This window comes from Podarcis muralis, chromosome 12 (genome assembly GCF_964188315.1).
Source record: "Podarcis muralis chromosome 12, rPodMur119.hap1.1, whole genome shotgun sequence".
Lineage (NCBI taxonomy): Eukaryota > Metazoa > Chordata > Lepidosauria > Squamata > Lacertidae > Podarcis > Podarcis muralis.
The window spans coordinates 27,938,634-27,962,092 of record NC_135666.1 but is presented as its reverse complement, the minus strand read 5'-3'; the positions used below and the strand labels follow the sequence as shown (position 1 = coordinate 27,962,092).

Genomic DNA, 23,459 nt, shown 5'->3' with positions numbered 1-23,459 from the left:
TAGCAGAAGAGGTAAAGGAGGAGTGAGGGGAGCCATGCATGTCCAAGCAAGCATACAAGAACTCCCGGATTGTGGTCATTGACCTAGATGTAAATATAACTTTGGAGGAACTCATTTATAAAAACTTAAAAGTAGCCAAGTAAGCAAAAACCTTGGGTAAACCTTCATTAGGGTAGAGCAGGATTTTAGTAAGTGTTGAAAGCTAATGATTAACGGATGCTAAGGCTATGGGAAATTGTGGTGCTAAGGGAAAAAAGACTGTATTTCTGTACTGCATGCAGAAGGTCCCAAATTCAGTCTTGGGTATCTTCATTTGAAAGAATCATAGGTGGTTGAAGAAGGAAAGAGTCTGCCTAAGAACCTGCAGAGCAGCTGTATTTCTAAGGCAATAAATGCAAAAACCATATGACTGAATCCATGGGCATGACTTGTTCAAACTATTTTTTTATATAAGCTCTGGATCTAGTAACAAAAGTAATTCCATAGCAATTTACCTTTCTTGCACGGTGTGACATGATAACTTGAAGTATTTCACAACATGGAATCAAAACCCAGGGACACTTCCATATTAATACAATTTGTGTGTTGCAACTTTCATACAGAGGGGTTCATTTTTCCTTGCTGTAAAAGCATAATGGCATCCTAGATCAAGGCTGCAGTTCTAACCCTCCCTCACCTGGGAGTATGCATGATTAGGCTCACCTGTAGGTTATGTTTTTAAACCTACTTGCACTGTGTCTAGCACAATGTATAAGTTAATGGAAGGTACCAATGAATAGTCTTGACTGGTGCTGTTCAGCATTTCAAGCGTTTTCATAAGGCACTTTAGAATGAGCTTGTCCAAAGCCATTTCAGGTCAAACCTGAAACACATAAGGTGTTCAGTTCTCTCATTAACCTGGTTTTTGCATTTGCAGGAGAAAATCCTGTTTTCCCTGGAGCGAGGGAAAGGAACCTGTCACCCTCCAGATGTTGCTTTCCTAACTATTGGCCATGCTGGCTGGGACTGATTGGAGTTCAAGTGCAACAATATCTGGAGGGCCACAGCCTCCCACCCCTTCACACCTTGTTCAGAGCCCAGATGCTAACAGTATACCCTGTTAGGTTCTGATATACAGCAAAATGAGTATTGGTGCAGCAGTAGAGGCAACACGTTGCATGCAGAAGGTCTCAAATTCAGTCTCGGGTATCTTCATTTGAAAGAACCGTAGGTGGTTGAACAAGAAAGAGTCTGCCTAAGAACCTGCAGAGCAGCTGCCTGCCAGAGTAGACCATCCTGGGCTAGATGGGCTAATGGTCTAAAGCAGAATAAGGCACCTTTGTAAGTTCCTAACAAATTGTTCTCCTGGCTAAAAAGGAAAGCACTTAAAGCCCTGCCTAAGCCTTGGAGGCCCACTTGGACGGTGGAGTCAGCAGCAGAGAGACCAAGGCCCTGACTCGCCACCCTGCAAAGTGGCCTCCTTACAAATCCTGTTGCCACTGACTGGTAATCACATAGTACCATTCAGGAGGGCTGAATTTATATGGCGGGGGGCTTGCATTTTTAAATAATAATGATTTATCCCATGCTCTTTAGATCTACTAGGACAGGGGTTGCTCTCCAGATGTTGTCAGGCTCCAACTCACATTTGTCCAGCAACATGTGGAAGGTCACAGTCTTTCCACTTTTTATTCTTCTGATCCAGCACTGCTTTTTATTTTGGAATGATGTGTTCACCTTAGCAAGATCAAATACCAACTGAGGTCCCCATTTTCTCCACATATTTGGCGTGGCCTTCCTGAAGAACCATCGGTAATAATCTGTTCTCCTTGACTCTGCATCTCATGCTGTGTCCCTCAGTGCCACATTGTAGTGGTCTACCTAAAATGCCTTCCCCTTCAGCCATTACACCTTTGCTCTTGCCACATATTGATGACAGAATAGCGTATATGGTGGGGAACACCTGCATTCCACCTCAGCCGCCTGCTGTTTAGACCCTGTTATAATATCCCCCCCTCCTGCTAAAGAGAGTTGTGTGAAAGGCTGTGTGTCTGTGGGTTCACTGTGTAAACACAGAAGGTTGGTGCCTGGGGCAGAATTTGCCCTGAGAACTTGAGCATTCATATAATATTATATATATATGTAAAAATCATCGCTTCAAAGACCTGTTTTATAACTTGAAATCCAGAATGTGGGGAATATGGTGCATTCTCTTAGAATCAGAACACGTTTTCATTTGTACATGTGCCATTGAGTAGTTTTTATTATTATTATTATATAGTCATGTATTTTTATTTCCTCACAAGTTAATATTCCTTCAGTCCTAGGGCCTGAACATGCAAATATACAAGAGCGGTATAATTGGTCGCCTGCAATTAAGCTAAATGCTTCAGTTGGTTTCAGCTGTGGTCCCAAGTACAGCTCCATCGTAATCGTAATTCTATGCAATAGCCTTAATCCAATGGTTCTAATGGAAGTCTAGAACTTCATGGTCATGGAGTTTCACATCTAAGCACAAGGAGATCACTCTGTACACGACAAGAATCTCCTGTCCATGCATGGATCCCTTCATGGAAGAGAACGGGAAGGTTCTGCACACGCCGGTCTTTAGATTATGGACTGTGTCCCCTGGTTCTAAACTCTGGGTGCTCAGATGTGTAAGCAGAGCTCCCATGTAAATGGATCTCCCCATTCACTTGAATAGATGTGAGCAGCACTGGGCTATCCTATTAAGGCGAACTGATAAGAGTCTGTGTGCATGTAGAGTTCCCATGCTTCAGTTAGACTAATGGAGTGATCCTAAAATACTTACTTACCCAAATAAATGTTGTCGATTGAGCATCCCAAGTACCATGATACAAAATGCAGCTGTATCCATTTTTGGCAGACAGATATGCCAATGCAAATATTGGTGACGGGGCTACAAATCATCCTACTAAAGTCAATTCCTCTGGCTCAGCTGGCTTGGGCTGTTACAGGAATAGAATAAAATCTCAATCCTCAACCCATTTATCCCTGAGTAGTTTCATTTACATTTCTTGAAGTCAACTGACTTTTCTACAGGATCATTGCAGTGCAAGTCATTTCAAGACGACAGTTTCAGGGTCTCGACCCTAAGCATAGTTGCTCTTCAACATCTTCCATTGAAACCAATGAGATTTACTTGGGAATAAGTGTGTTTACAATTGCAAGGGAGTATTTGCAGTCTCAGGTTCCTGGTTCGTAACTGACTGATGCAGTGAGGACACATGGTTAGTAACAGCACTTGGACCCAATTGTTGGGGTCAACATTTGTTGAAAAGATGGACATTTATATCCAAGTTATTTTATCTGCAATGTAAATGATTGCTATTTTAAATGATGTGTGCTTTTCTTTACTAAAACGGATACTACTATTGGCTTCTCAGAGTTAAAAACAAGTGTAGTATATTACTAGCCTTTTTAGGGAACGTGTCAGTAGCTGCAAGTGTAGAAGGTCTGTGCTTTTACAATATAGGTTGCCTTAAAATGTTTTAGATATGCAAGCTGCTAATCTGATTGTAGGGACTAAATGTTAGACAGGATATAAAGTACATAATCTGAGTGAGCCGCATAGTATAATATTTGCATTTTGCAACTGAAGAGAGAAAGCTTATTGGACGTAGTATTTTTTAGGTCTCATTTGTTTGTTTGTTTTTTTTTAATGTATGTAAACTTGAAAGTTTTGGTAAAGCGAAATGTACACGTAGAACAGTAGAGTGGAAAAGGATCGTGCTGGAAATTAAAATTAGAAGAAAAGAGATTGATTTATTTTCTGTGTTTTGGTTTGACATTGTCACTAGAAACTAGTCAGTGACGGGTACCTAAAGCCGTTTCACTGATTTCTTGTCATTAGAGTAAGCCTTAGGTATCATTGTACATGAAGGTTTTTGTAACAGAAGGAGAGAGGGCCGTTGTGCTTGGATCCTGTTTACAGGCTTCCCACAGGCACCTGTGGGAAAAGGATGCTGGACTAAATGGGCCACTGGCCTGATCCACCAGGCTCTTGTTATGTTCTCTTCACTATGACTTACAAAGTATTCTGTGTTTATTGATAGGATTGCCAGCTTACCACAAAAGCTTTGACTAGCCTGCTCCCGTTTCTTTATTAGTGGCATGATTTGCTGAAATCAGCAAATGACCCCTTTCTCAGCACTGAGATGAACATTATCACTGGCTAATGCTTGTAGATCAAGCCGCTGGTTAAAATGCTGGCAACCTAATTGCTGAACCATAAATGAAAGCCACAGAGCTAGAAGTAAATATTGGCATCTGGATATAAAAGTCTGTATTTCAAAAGTACCATTTTCATGGTTTAGGCTCAGTTGCAAGAGTTCATGCCTACCAAAATACTGATTCATTATGTGTATCCTTGTATAGGCGCATGGTTGGGGGAACATATTATGGTGAGATTTGCTGTTAAATGGTTTTATCTTTATTTTTGTGATATTCTTTACCAAGATACTAATCATTGTAAATTAAGGGGGGGGTGTTAAACTAGCAAGTGTCAAATTGGGAGTTTTTGGGTCATTCTCAAACAAATATTAAGTGTACTTTGAACTTGATGCCCTGAATAATTTCCTGTAACTCTGCAATGCAGCAGGGACTCATCATATTCTGAGAGACATCTTTTTGTAAGGGATGCTGTTTTAAAATCTGAAATACCTGTGAATTTATAAAAGCCTTGGTGTACAATGTTATGGTGTTTAAAAAAAAAACAGATTAACATCATCTGGTTCCTGTGATTTATTATTATTGTTATTTTTCACTAGTAGATGCTCCCTATCAACTTTAGTGCAATCTGTCTAAACTAAAAGCAATGTAATATAAATGTGGTCTTCAACATGGTATCTCTTAAAAAAAACCAGAGAAATTTCCTGACAGCTGGGGGGAGGGGACACCAGAATCTAGATGCAAGTATGGTGAACTTGCCGGACTCCAACTCCCATCAGCCTCAGCCAGCATGCCTGATGGTCAGGGATGATGGGAGCCATAGTCCAGCAAAATAGAACTGTAGAGTTGGAAGTGACCCCAGAGTATCATCTAGTCCTTCCCCTGCAATGCAGGAATCTCAACTGAAGCATCCATGACAGATGGCCATCCTACCTCCACTTGAAAACATCTGGAGAACCACAGGTTCCCTGGCCCTCACCTAGATAATTTTAGAATATGATCTGAACAAGGGTGAGCACCAGTTTAAAAATTGTGAGCCTGGTGCTCATCTTGTGTAAACAAATGAAGTGAGTGACCCTATGAGCCTCAGCAGTGCATGGGATACAATGGGGAGGTCACAGAGCCGGCATGTGTCTCCTTGTGAGAGATATTCACAGCCTCCTGAGAAAAATCTTAAAGATGGAAAGGTTAAACTTGAGATTCTTGGTGCAACGTGTGGAGAAATAATTGCCAGCTAATGCTTTTCAATTGCAAGCAGGCAGAGCCTGACCGTTGTTTTCATGTGGCAAGCTTATTTCATGTGCAACAGCTCACGTCTCTGTGCTGCTGCAGCTAATGAAAACCATTAGATATGAGTCAGTGGAACTGTAGCAATTGACACGAATAACTAGACTATCCTAGCCAAGGCACTGTATGTAAAACTCCCATGTACGATTTCATCCCACACAGTTAAATGTTTAACTAACTGAAAGCTGCATGACTTTCAGCAGGAGGGAGCCTTTTTCAGCCTGAGGCCTGCATGCCTCATAAGCAACTTTCTGGAGGCCACATGCCAGTGGAAGGAGAGACCAGAGACAAAAATGGGTACAGCAGTGGAAATGACTCTTTCCTTTGTACAGTAGACTACGTTCCACCCCTGTAAAGGCCAGAAGTTTGAACACACACACACACATTCACCTTCCATTCAGGAAAGCAATATGTATTATCACATTTTAAGGCGTAGCTGTCAACTTACAGATTTGAAAATAAGGGACCAGCAGCCTCGAAAATAAGGGATCAGCAGCCAAAATAAGGGATTTTAGTCAACCAGCAGCCAAACAAAGCCTCAAGCGGTGGTTCCCATAGCGCAGCAACCCAGCAAAGGGGATGCAGCAAGGAAAACCACCGTCACCACTCCGCTGGGAAGCGCTGAGCAAAGGCGAGTCCCCAGGCAACACGGCCGATTTGATCGGCACAAGGCATGCGAGCTCCACCCCCCAGTCGTTCTTAGACTCCTTATTGGGTGAGCAACACAGCCAAGCAACACAGCTGGCGCCTCCCTCCTCCCTGGCTGGCAGGGAGGGAGGGAGAGGAGCTGCTTCCTTTGAAACCCGGGAAATTTAAGGGACATCATCAATAAGGGACAGCAGCGGGACATGGCGCTGGGATAAGGGACTGTCCCGCCAAATAAGGGATGCTTGACAGCTATGTTTTAAGGACACATTGCAGGCTGACAAAAGCATTCAAGGAAGGCCTGTGAGGGACATGACCTGAAGAGAGGAGAGCCAGTTAGAAAGACTTCCCTCGTGCTTGACACCCCACTCTTGACCTAGCAACATGAGTTCACTGTTCATACTTAGTACTTCAGCCACATCTGGTTTTAAAATCAATTTCCCTAGACACTCTCAAGCCTACCCAGACTACAGTTTTCTTTTCAAAAATGTGTGAATTCCATGTGCTTACTCACTGCTGGTTAAAATGGTTTGTGCTTCTCATTGAGCTTGTTCTGATCTTCTTTGGGTCATTGCACATACACTGAAAAACATCATCATGATATATCTCATACTCCTTTTATATGTTCTAGTTTTCCAATATCCAGTTACATCAAAGAGTTACAAACAGTAGCAGTCGGGTTTACATAATACACTATGGACTCCTCCAGACCACCTGTTTGTTCAGCATTCATCCCAATTTGAGTGTGCAAAGCTTTCACAGTGTTTATACTACACCCAGTGTTTACTGAGCATTCATTCTGATTTGTTTATGGGATGAATGCAGTGCTTTTTTCTGGGGGTACTCAAGGGTACACAGTACCGACACTTTTTTCCCTAGAAGAAAAGCACTGGTTATATTGCAATGAACATTCGTACCGATTTGGACGGCCAATATAATATGGTGGTGAGCAGGCACGCACACACACCATACATTTGAATCTATCTGACACCACTTTAAACAGCCATGGACTCCTCTCAAACATTTCTGGGAGCTGTAGTTTTTTAAGGGTGCTGAGAGTTGTTAGGAGACCCCTATTCCCCTCACACGGACGCGGGTGGCGCTGTGGGTTAAATCGCAGAGCCTAGGACTTGCCGATCAGAAGGTCGGCGGTTCGAATCTCCGCAACGGGGTGAGCTCCCGTTACTCAGTCCCTGCTCCTGCCAACCTAGCAGTTCGAAAGCATGTCAAAGTGCAAGTAGATAAATAGGTACCGCTCCGGCGGGAAGGTAAACGGCGTTTCCGTGCGCTGCTCTGGTTTGCCAGAAGCGGCTTAGTCATGCTGGCCACATGACCTGGAAGCTGTACGCCGGCTCCCTCGACCAATAAAGCGAGATGAGCACCGCAACCCCAGAGTCGGCCACAACTGGACCTAATGGTCAGGGGTTCCCTTTCCCTTTACCTTTATTCCCCTCACAGAGATCCAATTCACAGGGAACTCAGAGAACTGTAGTTCTGTGGGGAAACTGGGGACCCCCAACAACTCTCAGCACCCTTAAGAACCTACAGAATTCTTTGGGGGAAGCCCTGACTATTTAAAGTGGTATCACAGAGATTTAAAGTTATGGTGTGGATGTGCCCAAGTTTTTAGAGGGATTGTGGCCTACTGTAGGTGCCCTAAGCTGGCCTGTTGTCCTCAGAGGCAGTGGAAAAACACTTCCGTTGTCAGTTTTGAAGTAAGATTCAAACTGTCAATCTGATCAGTTTTGTTTTTTCCCATATGGAAAGGGGGAGGGGGCAGAGAGGCCTCATCTTTTCATTTGGCTCAGGCAGCAAAGGCTGCCTTTGATAGGCCCTACTTATTTTACTCGTCTCTGCAGACATCCCTATCCCCTGCCAATTTGCAGTTTGCAGCTTCCAAATCATTCCTCTGGCTGTACTTTTTACTCCATGCATACAGTATTGCTAGGCTTGCAGCCTCCAGAGGGGCCTGCGGGCTGCGACTGACAAGAGCCTAGCCCACGGGAAGGCAAACTAAGGCCCAGGGGCCGGATCTGGCCTAATTGCCTTCTAAATCCAGCCAACGGACAGTCCGGGAATCAGCGTGTTTTTACACGAGTAGAATGCGTGCTTTTATTTAAAATGCATCTCTGGGTTATTTGTGAGGCATAGGAATTCATTCATATATTCCCCCCCCCCCCCCAAAATAGTCCACAAGGTCTGAGGGACAGTGGAACGGCCCCCTGCTGAAAAGGTTTGCTGACCCCTGCTCTAGCCTAAAACATGGGGAGAGCAGCAGGTTGGGAGAAGGCTAGCCTATGTTGCCTGGGTCCCTCTTAAGGGAAGACCCCGCTGGCTTGCTCTGCAGTCGCTGCAGGCCCTCTCAAACTCTTCCCCCCAGACGCTGCAACAGGGAGTGTGTTTTTCCAAGACCTGGAGATGTATCCTGACGGCAGCACCCAGATTTGTACCCCATATTGGGGTATGGACACAATCGGGTGCATGAAGCGCAAGCGAGGGGGCTGCAATGTGGAAATCCCTTAAGTGGGTGGGGGCGAGGAACACCTTAAGCGGATAGGAGGGAGGAGAGTGTGTTTCCTCCTCTCCCTTAAGCACTTGCATTATTCCATATATTTTTTCCTTCATGCTCCCTTTCTCCCACGCCCGCCCGCCATCCCCTCTCTTGCAAATAGTTCTTTCTGACGAAAGGTAAATGCACCGCACAAATGTGACGCGGCCTGACCCTGCCTCAATCTGAGGCTCTTTTTATGCACCTTTACAGACACCCCTTTCCAAACCAGACTGCTGTTTTCGCTTGCAGAATCGGTCTTTGCTCACAAGTGCAAGCGGGAGAGCAATTCCTGCTGCACCGCGACCCGCGAGCCTCCCAAGTCCCTCATCCAGACACGCCGAACTCGTCCACCCATTCCCAGCAGCGCGCTTTTGCAACCCGACTCCCGAGTGTGGGCAAGGAAGGAAGGGCAGGGGCGCTTCGAGGCCTGCCACTGAGCATGCTCGGAGTGCCACTGAGCATGCTCGGTAGCGTTTCGATGGTTAAGAAAAAAAACCAACAACTTGACGGGTAGCGGAGAAAGGGAGCTCAGCTAGGCCGGTGCGGTTCTGATCGGGCGCCGGGCGCCGCAGGTTTTTTTGCACGCCATGGGCAAAAGGGATAACCGGGTGGTGAGTAAGTCGCGCCGCGCTGGAGGGGAGGCCTCTTGGGGGCGGCGAGGCTCTGGAAGGAGGCCCCGCGGCGGCTCCTCCTGGACTGGGTGGGGATGCTGGACCCGGGAGTCAAAGACTTGGGGTGCAGGGCGGAGGGGAGGCAGGTTGTTATGGTTTGGCGATCCCCTAAGAAGTTTATTGGGGGGGGGGGACCTGATGTTGGGATGGACTGTGCCAGACATGCACACGGCAGGTCTTTCTTTCTCCACCCCCCGGTTGGGGAATCCGGGATGGGGAGGCGGTCATTAAAATATATATTTATTTATACCCTAATGGGGATCGTAGGACCTTTCTGCGCCCCATTGGACTTGGAGTGTCTCTGAAGTACGTAGGTTAAAAAAACATGATTTCCTCCTGCAAGTAGCAGGTGGCAGCCAGGGGATCTGTTGGGCGTGCAGATCTAATTGCAATGTGGCAGGAACTTAACCGTACCGGGCATTTTGCGACTTTGCGTAAGGACTGCGACCCTGTTTCCTAGTCCCTCTGATGTTTACACTTCCACTTTTGTGATCCTGTTTGAATACGTAATTCCGGTGCTTTCTTTGGTGTGCTTTTTCACCATATGGGTATAGGGTTTTGATGTTTTGAGGCTGGCCAAGTAAACCTAAAGGCAAAGCAGGAATGACTAAATGATATCTGCAGCTGTCCTAAGCAAAAAAATAATAATTGTATTCAAGTTGCACCAAGGCCATTCATTGCTATTAGCACAGATTGGAAATGTGAACGGTCGCACTTTGTGCATTAGCATAGAAATGTTCTGAAGCGCCTGGGGAGGAAGGAGGTTTTAGTGATCTCTGCTAAATAGAATTCCTTTGTTGGGTAAAGGCAGATAGCTGTAAGCAAGCTCAGGTTTCTTTCTGAGATTTGATGCTGAAAGGCCCCCTCCAGGGTTGTTGTTTTTTGCAGGTGTACAGTATTCTGAAACCTGTCATTGACACAATAAGGTGTATTTGTGGGGGATTTATACAAGACCGTCAGCACATCATTCCACTTCATTAGCTGTTTGGAAATGCTTCCCCACTGGTACTGCTTTATTACCATCTGGAGAAGCACTCTTGCACTATAGTGCAACAAAAGCAGGCAACAAACACACTGGAACACTTGTGGTATAAAAAAATTACAGGATTTCAACAGGAAGCAAGGGAGGTGCGCTATTTGGAAATGAAGCATTATGTCTACCCCAAAGCTATTGCATATGCAAAGAATGTTGAAAGTAGGGTATCATCGTGAGCACAAATAATAATAAATACACAGTAAAGAGAATGTCTGGCCTTACTTGTACAGACCTCTAGAAGTTGTTCGATACAAGTAACTAAGGCTCCCTCCAGACATCCTCTTTACTGTGCATTTTTTATTATTTTTGCTCATGATGATATTATTACTATTATTACTATTATTATTATTATTATTATTATTATTATTATTATTATTTTATTATCCTTTAAGGGGCTGTGTTAGAGCTATATATGTGATTTGGGGCATAGGAAGAACATGGCAATCTTAATTGATTTCTAATTTTGTACAAGTTAGGCACTGTCCAAATGCAAAAACTCTGGCAGCCTTTCTCAACCTGTGGGTCCCCAGATGTTTTGGGACTGCAAGTCCCATCACCCCTAGCTAGCAAGGCTAAAGATGAGGGATGATGGGAGTTGTGGTCCAACAACATCTGGGGACCCACAGGTTGAGAACCACTGGAAGGGCTTGTCCATGCAGTAGTCTGCCGTATGGTCATTGGGGCTGTAAAACTTAAACCAGAAAATGGTGAAGAGGAAATACCTGCTGCTGAGGTAACTCAAAATTATATTGCTGAAATACAGAAAGTTTCAGGGTTATTTTTGTTCTGGTACTCAAAATCAATTCTTGGGCTGGCTCAGAATTTTTTAATTCTTAGTGAAAGGTCTTTTGTACCAGGATCCAGTTGGTGGCACTCGAGGGGCTAGCAAAAAACGAAGTAGAAATCCTAGGAAGCTGTGTTATTCCAATTCAGACCTTTGGTCCATGTTGCTCAGTCTTGTCTACACTGATTTGCAGTGACTCTCCAGGTTTCAGACAAGAGTCTCTCTCTGCCCAGCCTGGAGATGCCAGGGATTAAACTTGGGACCTTTTGCGTGCAAAGCAGATGTTCTGTTGTTGAGGCATGATCCAGTAGATCCTGCAAGCTTGAAACCTGTCCATTCTTGTTGTAAACCAAACTCAGAATTAGCTTTGTGTCAGAACACTTCCTCATCCCTTCTCCTTCTCTTTTGCACCATAATTAAATACTTACAGGGTTCCTTCAATCACAGTTTTCCGGTTTGGATGTAATGTGAAACTGTGGTTTTAAAAGCCCTTCAAGTATTGACTTATGGGGCAAGAGTGAAAAGAAAAGGGAAGGGGAGAGGAGAATGGAGCATTGCAGGGGGCAGAGAATAAAACTGGGTTATGTCTGAACCAAGCCACTCTGTCCTTCAGTAGCCCAAAGCAAGTTAGAACCTTTCCATGATGAGAATAATAAAGACCTATATTACAGCTTGTTGTGAGGATAAATAAGGGACTTCTGTGGGCCAAATGTTCAGTGCTACTGAGTTGTATGGTGCTCTCAAAATTTGCCCAGGCTATAAATATTATCACTAATTTCTACAGCCTTGGTTGTGTGCCAGTGTTTCTTGAACAGAATGATTTCCAGAGGCTGAGTGTACACAGCTTCTGCCAGAAAATGAGACTACAGAGAGAAAAGGCAAAATGAATGACTATTTAGTGCTTGTTATGTGTTCCATTTAAAAATCAACACTCTTTGATAGTCAGAGAGCAACTGGACTTGGAAAATAAAGCATTGGTTCCCCCCTCAGAATTTTGTCACAAAAGACAAAACAGCAAAATCAACCCATAAGGAAGTCTGTGCACTTGTCTTCTAAGAATCTGCTAGCTGCCTGAAGAAGACTGTTGTTGTTTAATTTAAAATGCTTTCATTTCTCTCTATAAGTAGGAGGTTGGGGTGCTATTTTAATGTCAGCAAAGTGGAATGACTTTAAATTTATCGCTTTGTAATCTTTCAGGCTTATATGAATCCCATAGCGATGGCTAGATCACGAGGTCCTGCTCCATCTTCAGGACCTACCATACAAGACTATTTGAACAGACCAAGACCAACATGGTATGTATGGCCATAATGACTTTCCTCCTTTTCCAGAGCCCTTTTGTTGTGAAGGAGAATGGGACTTCAGTTCTGAAGGCCATCACCTGGTTTGCATGTAACTCTTAACCATAGCCAAGTGTTAGGTTGGTTTTAACTATGGTTTATCCAAACAATTCAAGTATGTTAACTACGAAAACGACTTTTTCAGACAGACTAAAGTTTAGAGTAATCACAGTTTGTTTTGGTTCAGACATAACAACAGACTACAGTTAGTTGAAGGTAGAAGCAAATGCTCCCAAGCTCCTTATTGTGGTCGTACCAAAAGAGGAGCAGGGACAAAGTATAGTTTATTATCACATGCCAGTGCAGCCAATAATAGGCCAAGTGAATCCCACAGAATAATTACTTGCATCTAAGTCATACATCCCCAAACTCTGCCCTCCCGATGTCTTGGAACTACAACTCCCATCATCCCTGGCTAACAGAACCAGTGGTCAGGGATGATGGGAATTGTAGTCCCAAAACATCTGGAGGGCAGAGTTTGGGGTGTATGATCTAAGTAGCCTCAGTAGGTTTTGGCTTGAAGGCAGTTGCCCAGACTAGATAGATGATAGATAGATAGATAGATAGATAGATAGATAGATAGATAGATAGATGATAGATAGATGATAGATAGATAGATAGATAGATAGATAGATAGATAGATAGATAGATGATAGATAGATAGATAGATAGATAGATAGATAGATAGATAGATAGATATCTTGGATCATAACGTAAGTTAACAAAAGGAAATTCATGAAAGGTAACTTTCCCATGGCCACCTCCCTCCTGCCATTCACAGTGCCCCATCCCATATTTTTTCAGGATTTCCTCCCCACCAACACTACCTTCTGGAGAAGATTTTCAGGGGTCATCAACTTCCTTAAGTTAACTTAACTAGGGTCCAAGCCTGTTGTATCAGATATGGTGAATTTACAACTGGCTGCCTTGAAGATTTTAATAAATCAGGGCTCTATATTGTTTTGTTTGCGTTAAAGGGAAGAAGTAAAAGAACAACTAGAAAAGAAGAAGAAGGGTTCCAAAGCCTTAGCAGAATTTGAAGAAAGGATGAATGAGGTTTGTTATTGGTTTAACTTTATGTAGATAGATTACTTAAGATTTTTTCCCTCCTGCTCTACTCTCAGAAGCATAATGAAATTGTCTTGTTATCCCACCCCAGCCATCTGCCTGCCCTTTTACTGTATTACTTTAAAACTGTAGCAGAGTGATAGGAACTGTTGCTTATCTCATCCCTTGCCAATCCAATATTATTGCTAAATGCTGTTTCCCCCTCCCCAGGAAATGATAACATCTAATTTGTAAGGCCTCCATTTTGCAAGCTTCCACTGTGAAAACTGCAGGTTGTTCTGCTCAGCAAGAGCTAAAATGGAAAGCTCTGTCAGACCTTGAAATACCTTTGAAATGTATTCAGATAACTCTGACAAAGCTATTAGGAGCCATTGTGCTACGGGAACATAGTGCCCACGAAGGAGCGATCACTACCAGCAAACATAAAATTCTTGCCAGAAGCCTTAAAAACCAAGGAGAAAGGGAAGAGCAAAGGGAGGTTAACAGGCATAGCACTTATAGATACGCATTCCTAGGAACAGCCGCTGTAGCCCAGTATGTGAGGACAAAGCCTTGCTTTTTTACACTAGAATAATGACCTTTTGGAGAATGAAGACTTATTAGTGACACCAATGGATTTAGATGTTCAACATTTCTTAGGATGGGTGGAACGCTATGTAACTTTCTCCAAGTTCTTAATAATATAGCTTTAAAAGTTTGTGAGAGCAACTTTTTAAGAAAAATATTCAGGAGAGAGAAAGGCTGAATATGCTCCAGACTGCCCCAACCCCTTTAATAATATAATGCTAGTATTGTTGATATTGTTAAGAGAAAATGCTGGTTATTTTTGTTGCTTTATGGTTAGTTAGAGTTTTTTTAAGGTTTTACTATTTTGTTATGCTTCTTTTTTATCATATTTGTGGGGGTTTTTTATCATATTTGTGGGGGTTTTTTAAAAAAAATAATTCAAGGCCTGACATACCATACCATTTTAAATGACAAAGATTCTTGTGGCATCTCAAAGACTAAGAGTGCAATTCTGTGCACATCTACTCAGGCATAAGTCCTGCTGAGTTCATTAGGACTTCCACTCAGGTATGTGGGTACCCTATACCTGTAAGTCCCAGTGAACTAAATGAGACTTACGCCTGAACAGAGGCATCTAGGGTTGCACCTTAACAAATGTATTGTGGCCTACGCTTTCATGGACTCGAGACCACTTTATGGAGCAGACCCTGCTCCGTGGAAGTTTCAACCACAATAAATGTCCCAGAGAATTCTGTGCAGTTCTTCCAGCAACAATCTTAACACATCTTTCACTGCAAATTCCCCATCAATAGCCTTCGCGTATCCATGGCTTTGAGTAGATGCTTATTTGTTGAAGGCGTGAAATTACAACTGATTACTTCCAATGTTTTTGTGTGTTTTTTTTTCAGAACTGGAAAAAAGAACTCGAGAAACACCGGGAGAAATTGTTAAGTGGAAGTGAGAGCACTTCAAGGAAGAAAGAGGTAAAACAGCTTTAGCATATTTATGCAAGGGCAATGGGGTCTGGATCTTTGGATAGCCTTTGCTGTTTGGCAGTGCGGCAATGCAACTCCTACCAAAGAACACATCACTGAATGTAGAACCCTAATTTCATCGGTGACACACACACATGGACATACTAATTCTAGATTCATTTATTTCCTTTTAGAAGAAGAAAAAGGAGAAGAAGAAATCCAGTAGGGTGAGCAAAGATTTCAGGGTGTTTTTCCCCAATGTACAAGTTGATCTACATTTTAACTTAAGGGAGTTAAGTAAACAGGTGCAAGGCATTCTTCTCCAACCTTGAGTCCCCAGGTGTTTTTAGATCATATACCTATCTCATCACCCCTGACAATTAGCTTTGCTGGCTGGGGATTATGGGCATTTGTCCAACAGTATCTGGAGTTCCATTGTACAGGAAAGCTGGTTTAAAGGGGAAAAAATGTTTTTGAAGGCTGTTTTATGTGTTGTTAATACCTCATCTTGGCTTTAAACCCAAATGACGCATCTTTAGTTAAAGAATGTATCCTAATATCAGTGTTTAGCAGTCAAGAGAGTAATTGTAGGGGCCATCTTCTTGGGCTGTTCATTTTTGCATTTATCTAACAAATTCTGCATCTCACAAATTTACGTTTTGTTGTCTTTGGTCAAGTTGTCTCCATCTTCCTCTTCCTCATCAAGCTCTGATTCTTCCAGTAGTTCTTCTGATTTTGAAGATGAGGTAAGAATGCTGTTAACTGAAACTGTCCCTTTCTGTGAAATTGTGCCAGTTCCCCCTTTTCATCTCAATTATTTTGATATGTTTGCATTCGAATGTAGGGGAAAATAAAAACTCCAGTGTGTGTCGTTTTGATCAGGAGGAAGGCAACCTTGTCAGGAACAGGTTTTTTTTCTTCAAGTCTTCTACACCCTCATCCTAAGTACATTGGCTTGGATTGAGTTCTTGTACATGGGATACTACATATGGGATGCTCCTGCTGGTACAAGTGACTGGGTGGTGGAAGGATTTCTGACCATTTCTCCTGCAGCCCCTGGAAACCTGCTCCAGACTATCTGGAACTACATTGAAGGAATGGGAGTGGAGGCTGCAGTGCAAAGGAGAAAATCAATAATTTTGCCTCTTTCCCTTCCCCTCCCTCATGCGGAAGCCTATGCTATATTGCAGGCCCTTGCACTTTTGAATAGAGGAAAGAAAATGTAGTCAAATCTGTTAATGAAAACCTACAGATAACCATGCCCATAGGAAAGGAGTTAGTCAGGATACTTAACAGGCTCCTGAATTTTGGGTTAGAAGGGAGAAGCTCAGTTGTTGCCATGCATAGGTTGTGGGCTCCCAGCCATTATTCAGAAGTAGATCTCATCTATTTCATCCATCTTTGGGGAGGGTCTTCTATTGACTCTGCCAAGTCCTTCCTTAGTCTTCTCCAAGCTCATCTCAATTAGATAACATGGTAGGGGCTTTGCAAACTCACCCATCAGAGGTGGTGAGAGGGAGCTACAGCTCAATAAAGTCAGTAAAAAGCCTGTGGCGCTCCTTCAAAGGGAATGACTATTGTGTTTAGCATGTGGGTGTAAGAGACTTCTTGCTTTTCCCCCCAATTCAAAACTACTTATGTTATTTTTACATGGAAGAGCAGAAACAGGCTGTTAAATAAACAGCCAGCAAAAATGAGCATTCTGTGTGTGGAAGAGATGAAAATGTTACCTCGAGGCAGTGCATTGATTAAGCTGTTGAGGGCCCTTAAAGTATTGGTGTGCCTAAATGTAATGAGCTCTAAGCATCGTTGCAGGATTAAATGTTTAGCATGCATTGTTCTTCTGAAGATGGCAAGAAGGAGTGCTGCAAAAGCTTAAAAGGCTGTGGCCTTATTAACACTGTGCAGGCCAAAACTGTGTATTAGGCAGCCATCTCATGTATTAAAGCCCCAGTGACTGCTTCTTGTCTGCAAAGTAGCATCAGGTGGGGTAATTTGCAGAAGAGAAGGCAATTACTGGAGTGGGTGTTTACCTTTCTCCACCTGCTGTTTGTCTCCTGCAACCTGCCTCCCCCCCCCTAACCTAGGTTCCAGTCCTGTATAAGATAGAAATGTGGATATCGCTACCCAGCTGTGTGAAAAGTAGGTTGGAGGAATCTTAGTGGAAAGATGTTGAGGGGTAGGCACCCTCTCCTCTGCTTCCAGCTTCTTTGTTGCAGATCACCTCCTCCTTGTGCTCCCTGGCAGAAAAGAACTGGTTGTTGAGCTCTTCAGTACACAAGATGGCCACGCAAAGTGTAGTTCTGGCCTCAGTTTGGCTTGTCACAGAGTGGAATTGTGATGTACAAAGCGAGCCCTTGGCTAAAACAATGTGTTCAGTGTTGTTGTTCAACAAAGAGAAATGCAAAAAGGCATCAAGGGAGTTTTAAAAGCTTAAGCACTCTGAATGGAAACTGAGACCAATCCACTCCATGGTTTCCAGAGACAAGTGATCCAACTAAATATTTAAAAAAACAGCAGCCAGAACAACAATAAAATGATTAGCATTAGTAGACAAAACATCAAATCACTGTGCTGGGGAAAGTCTCTGGTAAGGGTTCCAGCAGAACCCTTCAAGGTTTTGCAAAGTAAGAAAAACAGGATCCAAACTAGCTGAGCTGCAATAATTAGTACAGTACATTAATAGTTCAAGTTAGTCTGAGCTGAATATGTATCTTTTTGTACTGATACTGTCGATACAATATTATATCCACTAATCTGGGAGCAAATCCCCATTGAACTCAATGGGACTTTAGACATGTATGGATTTTTAAACCGGTGTTTATGCAGCTATCAGTGTACTTTTATGGGCTGCATCTGTCCTTTTAATTTTTCACTGAAAGATTATGCTAATGACCTTCTGGATGTTTAAACTTGAGTCAACGAGGCAAGAACTGTAGTGTTTGGTTGGACAAAGAAAGCCATTGGATTTAATCTTGATGACTAAAAATCAGGTTGCCTGTGTAAGCTTCAGCCGTCCTTGTGTAGCAGTACAGTCGATGCCCAAATGATCCAAGCTCAATGCTTAGATAACGATTTGCCGTGAACAAAATCAAACCGTTTTCTTAAAATATTTGTGGCTAGGATAAGAAACAAGGGAAAAAGAGAAGAAAGAAGAAGCACCGCTCCTCACGGAAATCATCTGAAAACTCTAGTTCAGATTCTGACTCGGACGGCAAGGTAAAGTGTCCTATTGTATTAGTCACCTTGACATTTTCCTAAGATACCCAGTAGCGGTGTGAGTAGTGGTACAGAGCCGCCCGCCCAGCACTTGGTGGCGTTGCTACTGTTAACCTGGATGGTGCTGGGGTGGAGTAGCAGTGAAGATGGTGCCATGTGGTGGCACTGGCGAGAGAAGCGGATTGGTGGGAGATCCTAGTGCCCCACCATACACATTGCTACTGAAGATACCTTAAAACTTCGTAGAATCTCATGGCACCTTAAAGACAAATAGTTCATGATAGCAAAAAAATAATATTTGTGGACTTGATTCCGCTTCATCAGATCTTAATATCCCTGGTTTTTGTTTTCCATAGAGTGATATTTCCAAGATCAGTTAGAAGTGGGTGGGTGGCGTGTTGTGGGTGTGTGATAGCATGTCACAGGGAGTGTGCCGTTCCCTTCTGTCCTTTTGTCTAGATTCACCTACTGGCAAATGTAGTTGCTGACCAACTAAGAACAGCCTTACCCCATACTGTAAGAATAATACAGCAGCTGTTTCTGCAGGACTGGAAGCTTTGTTATGAGCATCCATCTTCCAGAGTACCAATAAATTGTTAACTGTGCAAGAGTCATATTTCTCATCATAGGAAATGTTTAGACTTCAGGTAGCATTGATTTTATAACCACTGACAGCACAAGGGCTATCTTTTATACCATAACTACTTTTCATCTCTTTATTTAGGACAGCTTAAAAAATAAAAGGGCAAAGGAAGACAATGAAAGAGAAAAGGTAAAATACTTTCATAAATTGTAAAACAACAACAACTACCTCAAGACTTAGGGTTCATGTAGAAGCTCAGTGTCTCTATTCAGAGCACTTGTCAGCTGGAATTTGATTATCCAGATTTTCATAAGTGCTTCTTTCGCTGTTGGAAATAAGACTTGGACAAACAGGGCAAACTTTTCTGAACCATGAATGTCAATGAGCGTCCTAATGGGCTGGGCTTTTTCTGAAAATTGTGGTGCAATTCTCACTTCTCGTCAGTGAATTTCTGCCATTACTTATCAAAATGGCTAGTTATTATGCACCTTTATTTGTATAAAGCAACTTTCAGGTTTCTTATACTGCCTAGCATCTATCTGTCTCAGGAGACAACAGAGGAATGCGCCTTTGGGGGTGAAGCCAAGCTGTTAGAAGGTTGCAGCTCCTCCTGGGGCTGTAGACCGATATGGAAGAGACATGTTTTGTTGCAGCTGGGGCAGACAAAGGTGTCCAGTTGTGCTGCTGCAGATGCACCATGGCGCTTCTTCTCTCTGCGCTCCTCCCAACGGTCATTCCTCCTCTGGTCACTGCTATGAATACATGAATGCATTTTGTCCTCTCAGGTTTTAACTTTTAATTTTTAGCTTAAAGTCTCGTTGCCCTTGAATAAATGTTCAAATGAATTTTAAGCCAGTTGTTCGTAATACAGTGGTACCTCTGGTTACGAACTTAATTCGTTGCAGAGGTCTGTTCTTAACCTGAAACTGTTCTTAACCTGAGGTACCACTTTAGCTAATGGGGCCTTCTGCTGCCGCCATGCTGCAGTGCGCGATTTCTGTTCTCATCCTGAGGTAAAGTTCTTAACCCAAGGTACTGCTTCCGGGTTAGCGAGTCTGTAACCCAAAGTGTTTGTAACCCGAGGTGTTTGTAACCCGAGGTACCACTGTATATTCCTCTGATTGTTCAGTACACAAAATGTGGCTTTTATCTTTCATAGGATACCAAAAGTCTTGAAAGGAAAAGGAAAAAAGCAGATCATGGGGATGGCATGTTATCGACAGAGTCCTCATCAGAATCAGAACACACAGAGGAGGTTGGTATGCCTATAAAGCCAAAAGCTAATGTAAAAACAAATGAATTTAGCAAATAAACATCCTGTTCAACTTGTCCCTTCAGAGATATGGGAGCTATTTTGTCATATGTGCCATTCCAGGTGAATGTGAATGAATAAATCATATGAGCAGGACATCCTTCCCACCTGGATGTTCCTAGTATGGGCCTCTGTGGAAGCTTTTTAATTGCCACACACACACCATACCTGAAAAAAAAGTAAGAATTGTGAAGCTGTGTACAGGATAGCATACTTTATAGCTGGAAAAATGAAGATTTCTGCATATTTGAGAGAACAGGAAATGTTATTTCTCCACAGCAGTACTAGACAATATTGGTATTTTGCTGTTGTATGTGTATTTCAGCATATTTGAAAATATTACTCTGCTCCTCTCCACGTAGGTACCAGCAAAAAAGAAGAAAACCAGTGAAGAAAAAGAGAAAAATGTAAGCATTTTCCTGCTTATCAAATAACCTCCAACAAAAACTGATTTTAAATTTAAGACTTGCATAAATATGTGTTGGCACAAACTCCTCCTGGAGTTTCTCTGACGTAAGCATTTTGGCATAAATGAGAGCAGAATTTTATTTATTGATTTATTAAATTTACATCCCTCCCCTTTCTCCCCAATGAGCTGAGGGTGGCAATCACCTGACTGGCTGCATTGCTTTATATCCTACTTATCCTGACTTTGTATATGGCACAGAAATAAGGACCTAAACAATGAATTTGCATTGAATCAGACCATTAAAGACAGTGCTGCCAACTGTGCTTGCTTGGCAAAAGGTTTCCAAACAACATCGCCTGGATTTTTAGCTAGATTTTTCTCCAGCTTATTTGATATGCCCAGGTTTGACACTGGGGCCTCAAACACTGTTTTGCTTAGTGGGTGTTACTCTCTATTTGGTTTAATTTCAGAATAGTTTTGGTTAATCCTTCCTTTGAAAACACATATGCTTAGTCGGGGCCTATATCTGAGCGAATCGACTGCAGTATCCTGTGACCGTTCATGATATTTTACATTTTCTTAAAGGATAAAACAAAAAAACGGAAGAAGCACAAGAAACATGGCAAAAAGAAAAAAAAGAAGACGGCCAGCTCAAGCTCTTACTCAGAATAACTTCAGTCAAGACTCTCTTCCCCCCCAACACCTTCTTATCAAAAGTGCAATGAGACTAGAGAGAACTGCAACTGTGAAAATTACGACAAAACTTTACCAAACTGCATGAGTTCTCTTGTGTATTAACAATATTCTAAACTTTCAGCTTGCCCAGTGCAGTTGGGCTGGAAATAGCCATTGTTGTTGCCTGATGCTTAAATATATGTAGTATTCCCCACTCCCCTCGGCCCCGGTGACTGGCGTTAAATGTTTTGAAATAAGCCCTGCACATGGCTTAATGATGTAACAGCAGTGCAAAATAGGGTTGATACAAGAAAAGGGTTTGCCCATTCCAGGGTCTTTGTATGTGCACCCTGCACCCATGGGTCACCCTGCATTTTAATGGAAGGCCCCGATTCACACACGTAAACAACTGTGCATGTAGATCAGCCGTTTACTGTAATGACTGGGCCAGCCCTTACGGACGGGACACCCTGCCTGTGCACCTCTTCCCATAAAGCAAACAATGAACTTGGGTGTTTTTATTTTTGAACGGGTGGTTAAATTTTCATTATATTTTTTTACAAATATGCAAAATTCATTATCAAAGATGAACACAGCATAGCAACTCCTGTGACATTTCATTACTACTGATGCCATTTTTTGAAACAGGAATATGTCAGTAACCTGTACAAATGTCAGTTTGTGTGTATGTATCATAATTTTGCTCTCTCTTTTTTTTAAAGTGGGGGGGGGATGGATGTTTGTGTTCTCTTGGATCAGACAGCTTATTTTGAATCCTTGCAAGCAGCACCAGTGTTTGCTGATGCTGTTGCTGTGCTTCCAAGGGTACTTTAAGCAGCCATTTTTCTTTCTGAATATGGGGTAGATTCCACCGAGAAGACCTTTCCCTGTGAAAACTAAATAGGACCCGCAGAAGAGCAGTTGTGTTGATGACTGGTTACGGAAAAGCTAGATGCGACTGGGGGCAGTCGCTTTTGTTAATTTACATGGCCACCCCATTCACGTATAATAGTGTGGAGTGTCTAATTTTTATAACAAAAACCACATGTGACTGAGGAGAGCTGAAATGTGGCAGCCTTCTCAGTTGTGCTTCATTGCCCCCCCCCCCTTGTCTGGCTCACTTCTGGTATTGGAGCTGAGCCGGGGGAATGGTGCATAGAGCAACAAAACTTGGAGAGGTGACACAGGAGGGTGGGGTGGGTGGGAAGAGAGGCTACCCCCAACTTTTGCTGTTTAAAAAAGACCCTACCCTCCTCTCCCTACCTTTTTATGCATGAACAGGCACGCGAACAAATGCGATTTGTCTGTTCCCATCTAGTCTGGTCCTTGGTTTATTCGGAACCTGTAGCACATGCTGCTGGGATAAGCAAGAAAACACCAGCCTAAAGTGGCATAGCTGACACCCCAAAAGTGAGGATTTTACCCCTGTTGAATCAAAATAATACTGAGTACTTAACATTATTTGAGGTGGCATTGAGTTAATTGATTTCTCTCCCCCCCCCCCAGCAAACACTGTTGCATTTATTATTATTATTTGTGTTGTCATTAAGGTATTTAGAATTAATGTTCTGTATGATTTTGTCCCATTTTTAAATTAACCAATAGAGAAATACAGTTGTAATCGATGGGATTTTTTAAGAAATTAATTATGTTTCACATGCAGCATTACTTACAGATTTTTATTGCATCCATGCCTATGTTTTAAATGCACACTTGCTGAAGATATTTAGCATGTAAAAAGCTGAGGGAATGATATCCAACAGCTTCATATTGAAGCTGATTTTACTCTACACAAGTTCCGTGGCAGACCTGTTATGCAACTATGTCTTGGTATTCAAAATTACTGCCAGACACATAGTAAAGATAATGTTTGAAAAAATTATTCATTTCTGCATTGTCTCTGTGTGTGTCAAGACAAGTGGACTGGAAATAGGGAGAGGCAGAGTGTGTCCAAACAACTGTATTGGTTTCCCCCCCCCCCCAGAAATAAAGTGTAGCACCATATGCATGCTATGGTAACAGGAATAGCCGCAATGAGCTATATAAATTTGCCTCTCCATAGGGACCAGCCGTAAGATTGAGTAATGCTTGCTTCTTCAGCTGCCTGTTAAGCAGATACAGTGATACCTCGGGTTACAGACGCTTCAGGTTACACGTTTTCCAGTTACAGACCGCGGGAAACCCGGAAGTACCAGAAAGGGTTACTTCCGGGTTTCACTGCTTGCACA

The 23,459-nt window shown here is 42.7% G+C and overlaps 1 protein-coding gene across 1 annotated transcript; it reads left to right on the top strand.

Annotated features, from left to right (window-relative positions):
• The first annotated feature begins 9,120 nt into the window (after nt 1–9,120).
• FAM133B (family with sequence similarity 133 member B) lies at nt 9,121–23,113 on the top strand. Its single transcript, XM_028750729.2, has 11 exons — nt 9,121–9,264; nt 12,342–12,439; nt 13,462–13,540; nt 14,968–15,042; nt 15,228–15,260; nt 15,711–15,779; nt 18,157–18,252; nt 18,977–19,024; nt 19,995–20,090; nt 20,510–20,554; nt 21,142–23,113. Exons 1-11 carry the CDS (start codon nt 9,241–9,243, stop codon nt 21,226–21,228), a joined length of 750 nt encoding a protein of 249 aa, XP_028606562.1. The 5' UTR covers nt 9,121–9,240; the 3' UTR covers nt 21,229–23,113.
• The last annotated feature ends 346 nt before the right edge of the window (nt 23,114–23,459 follow it).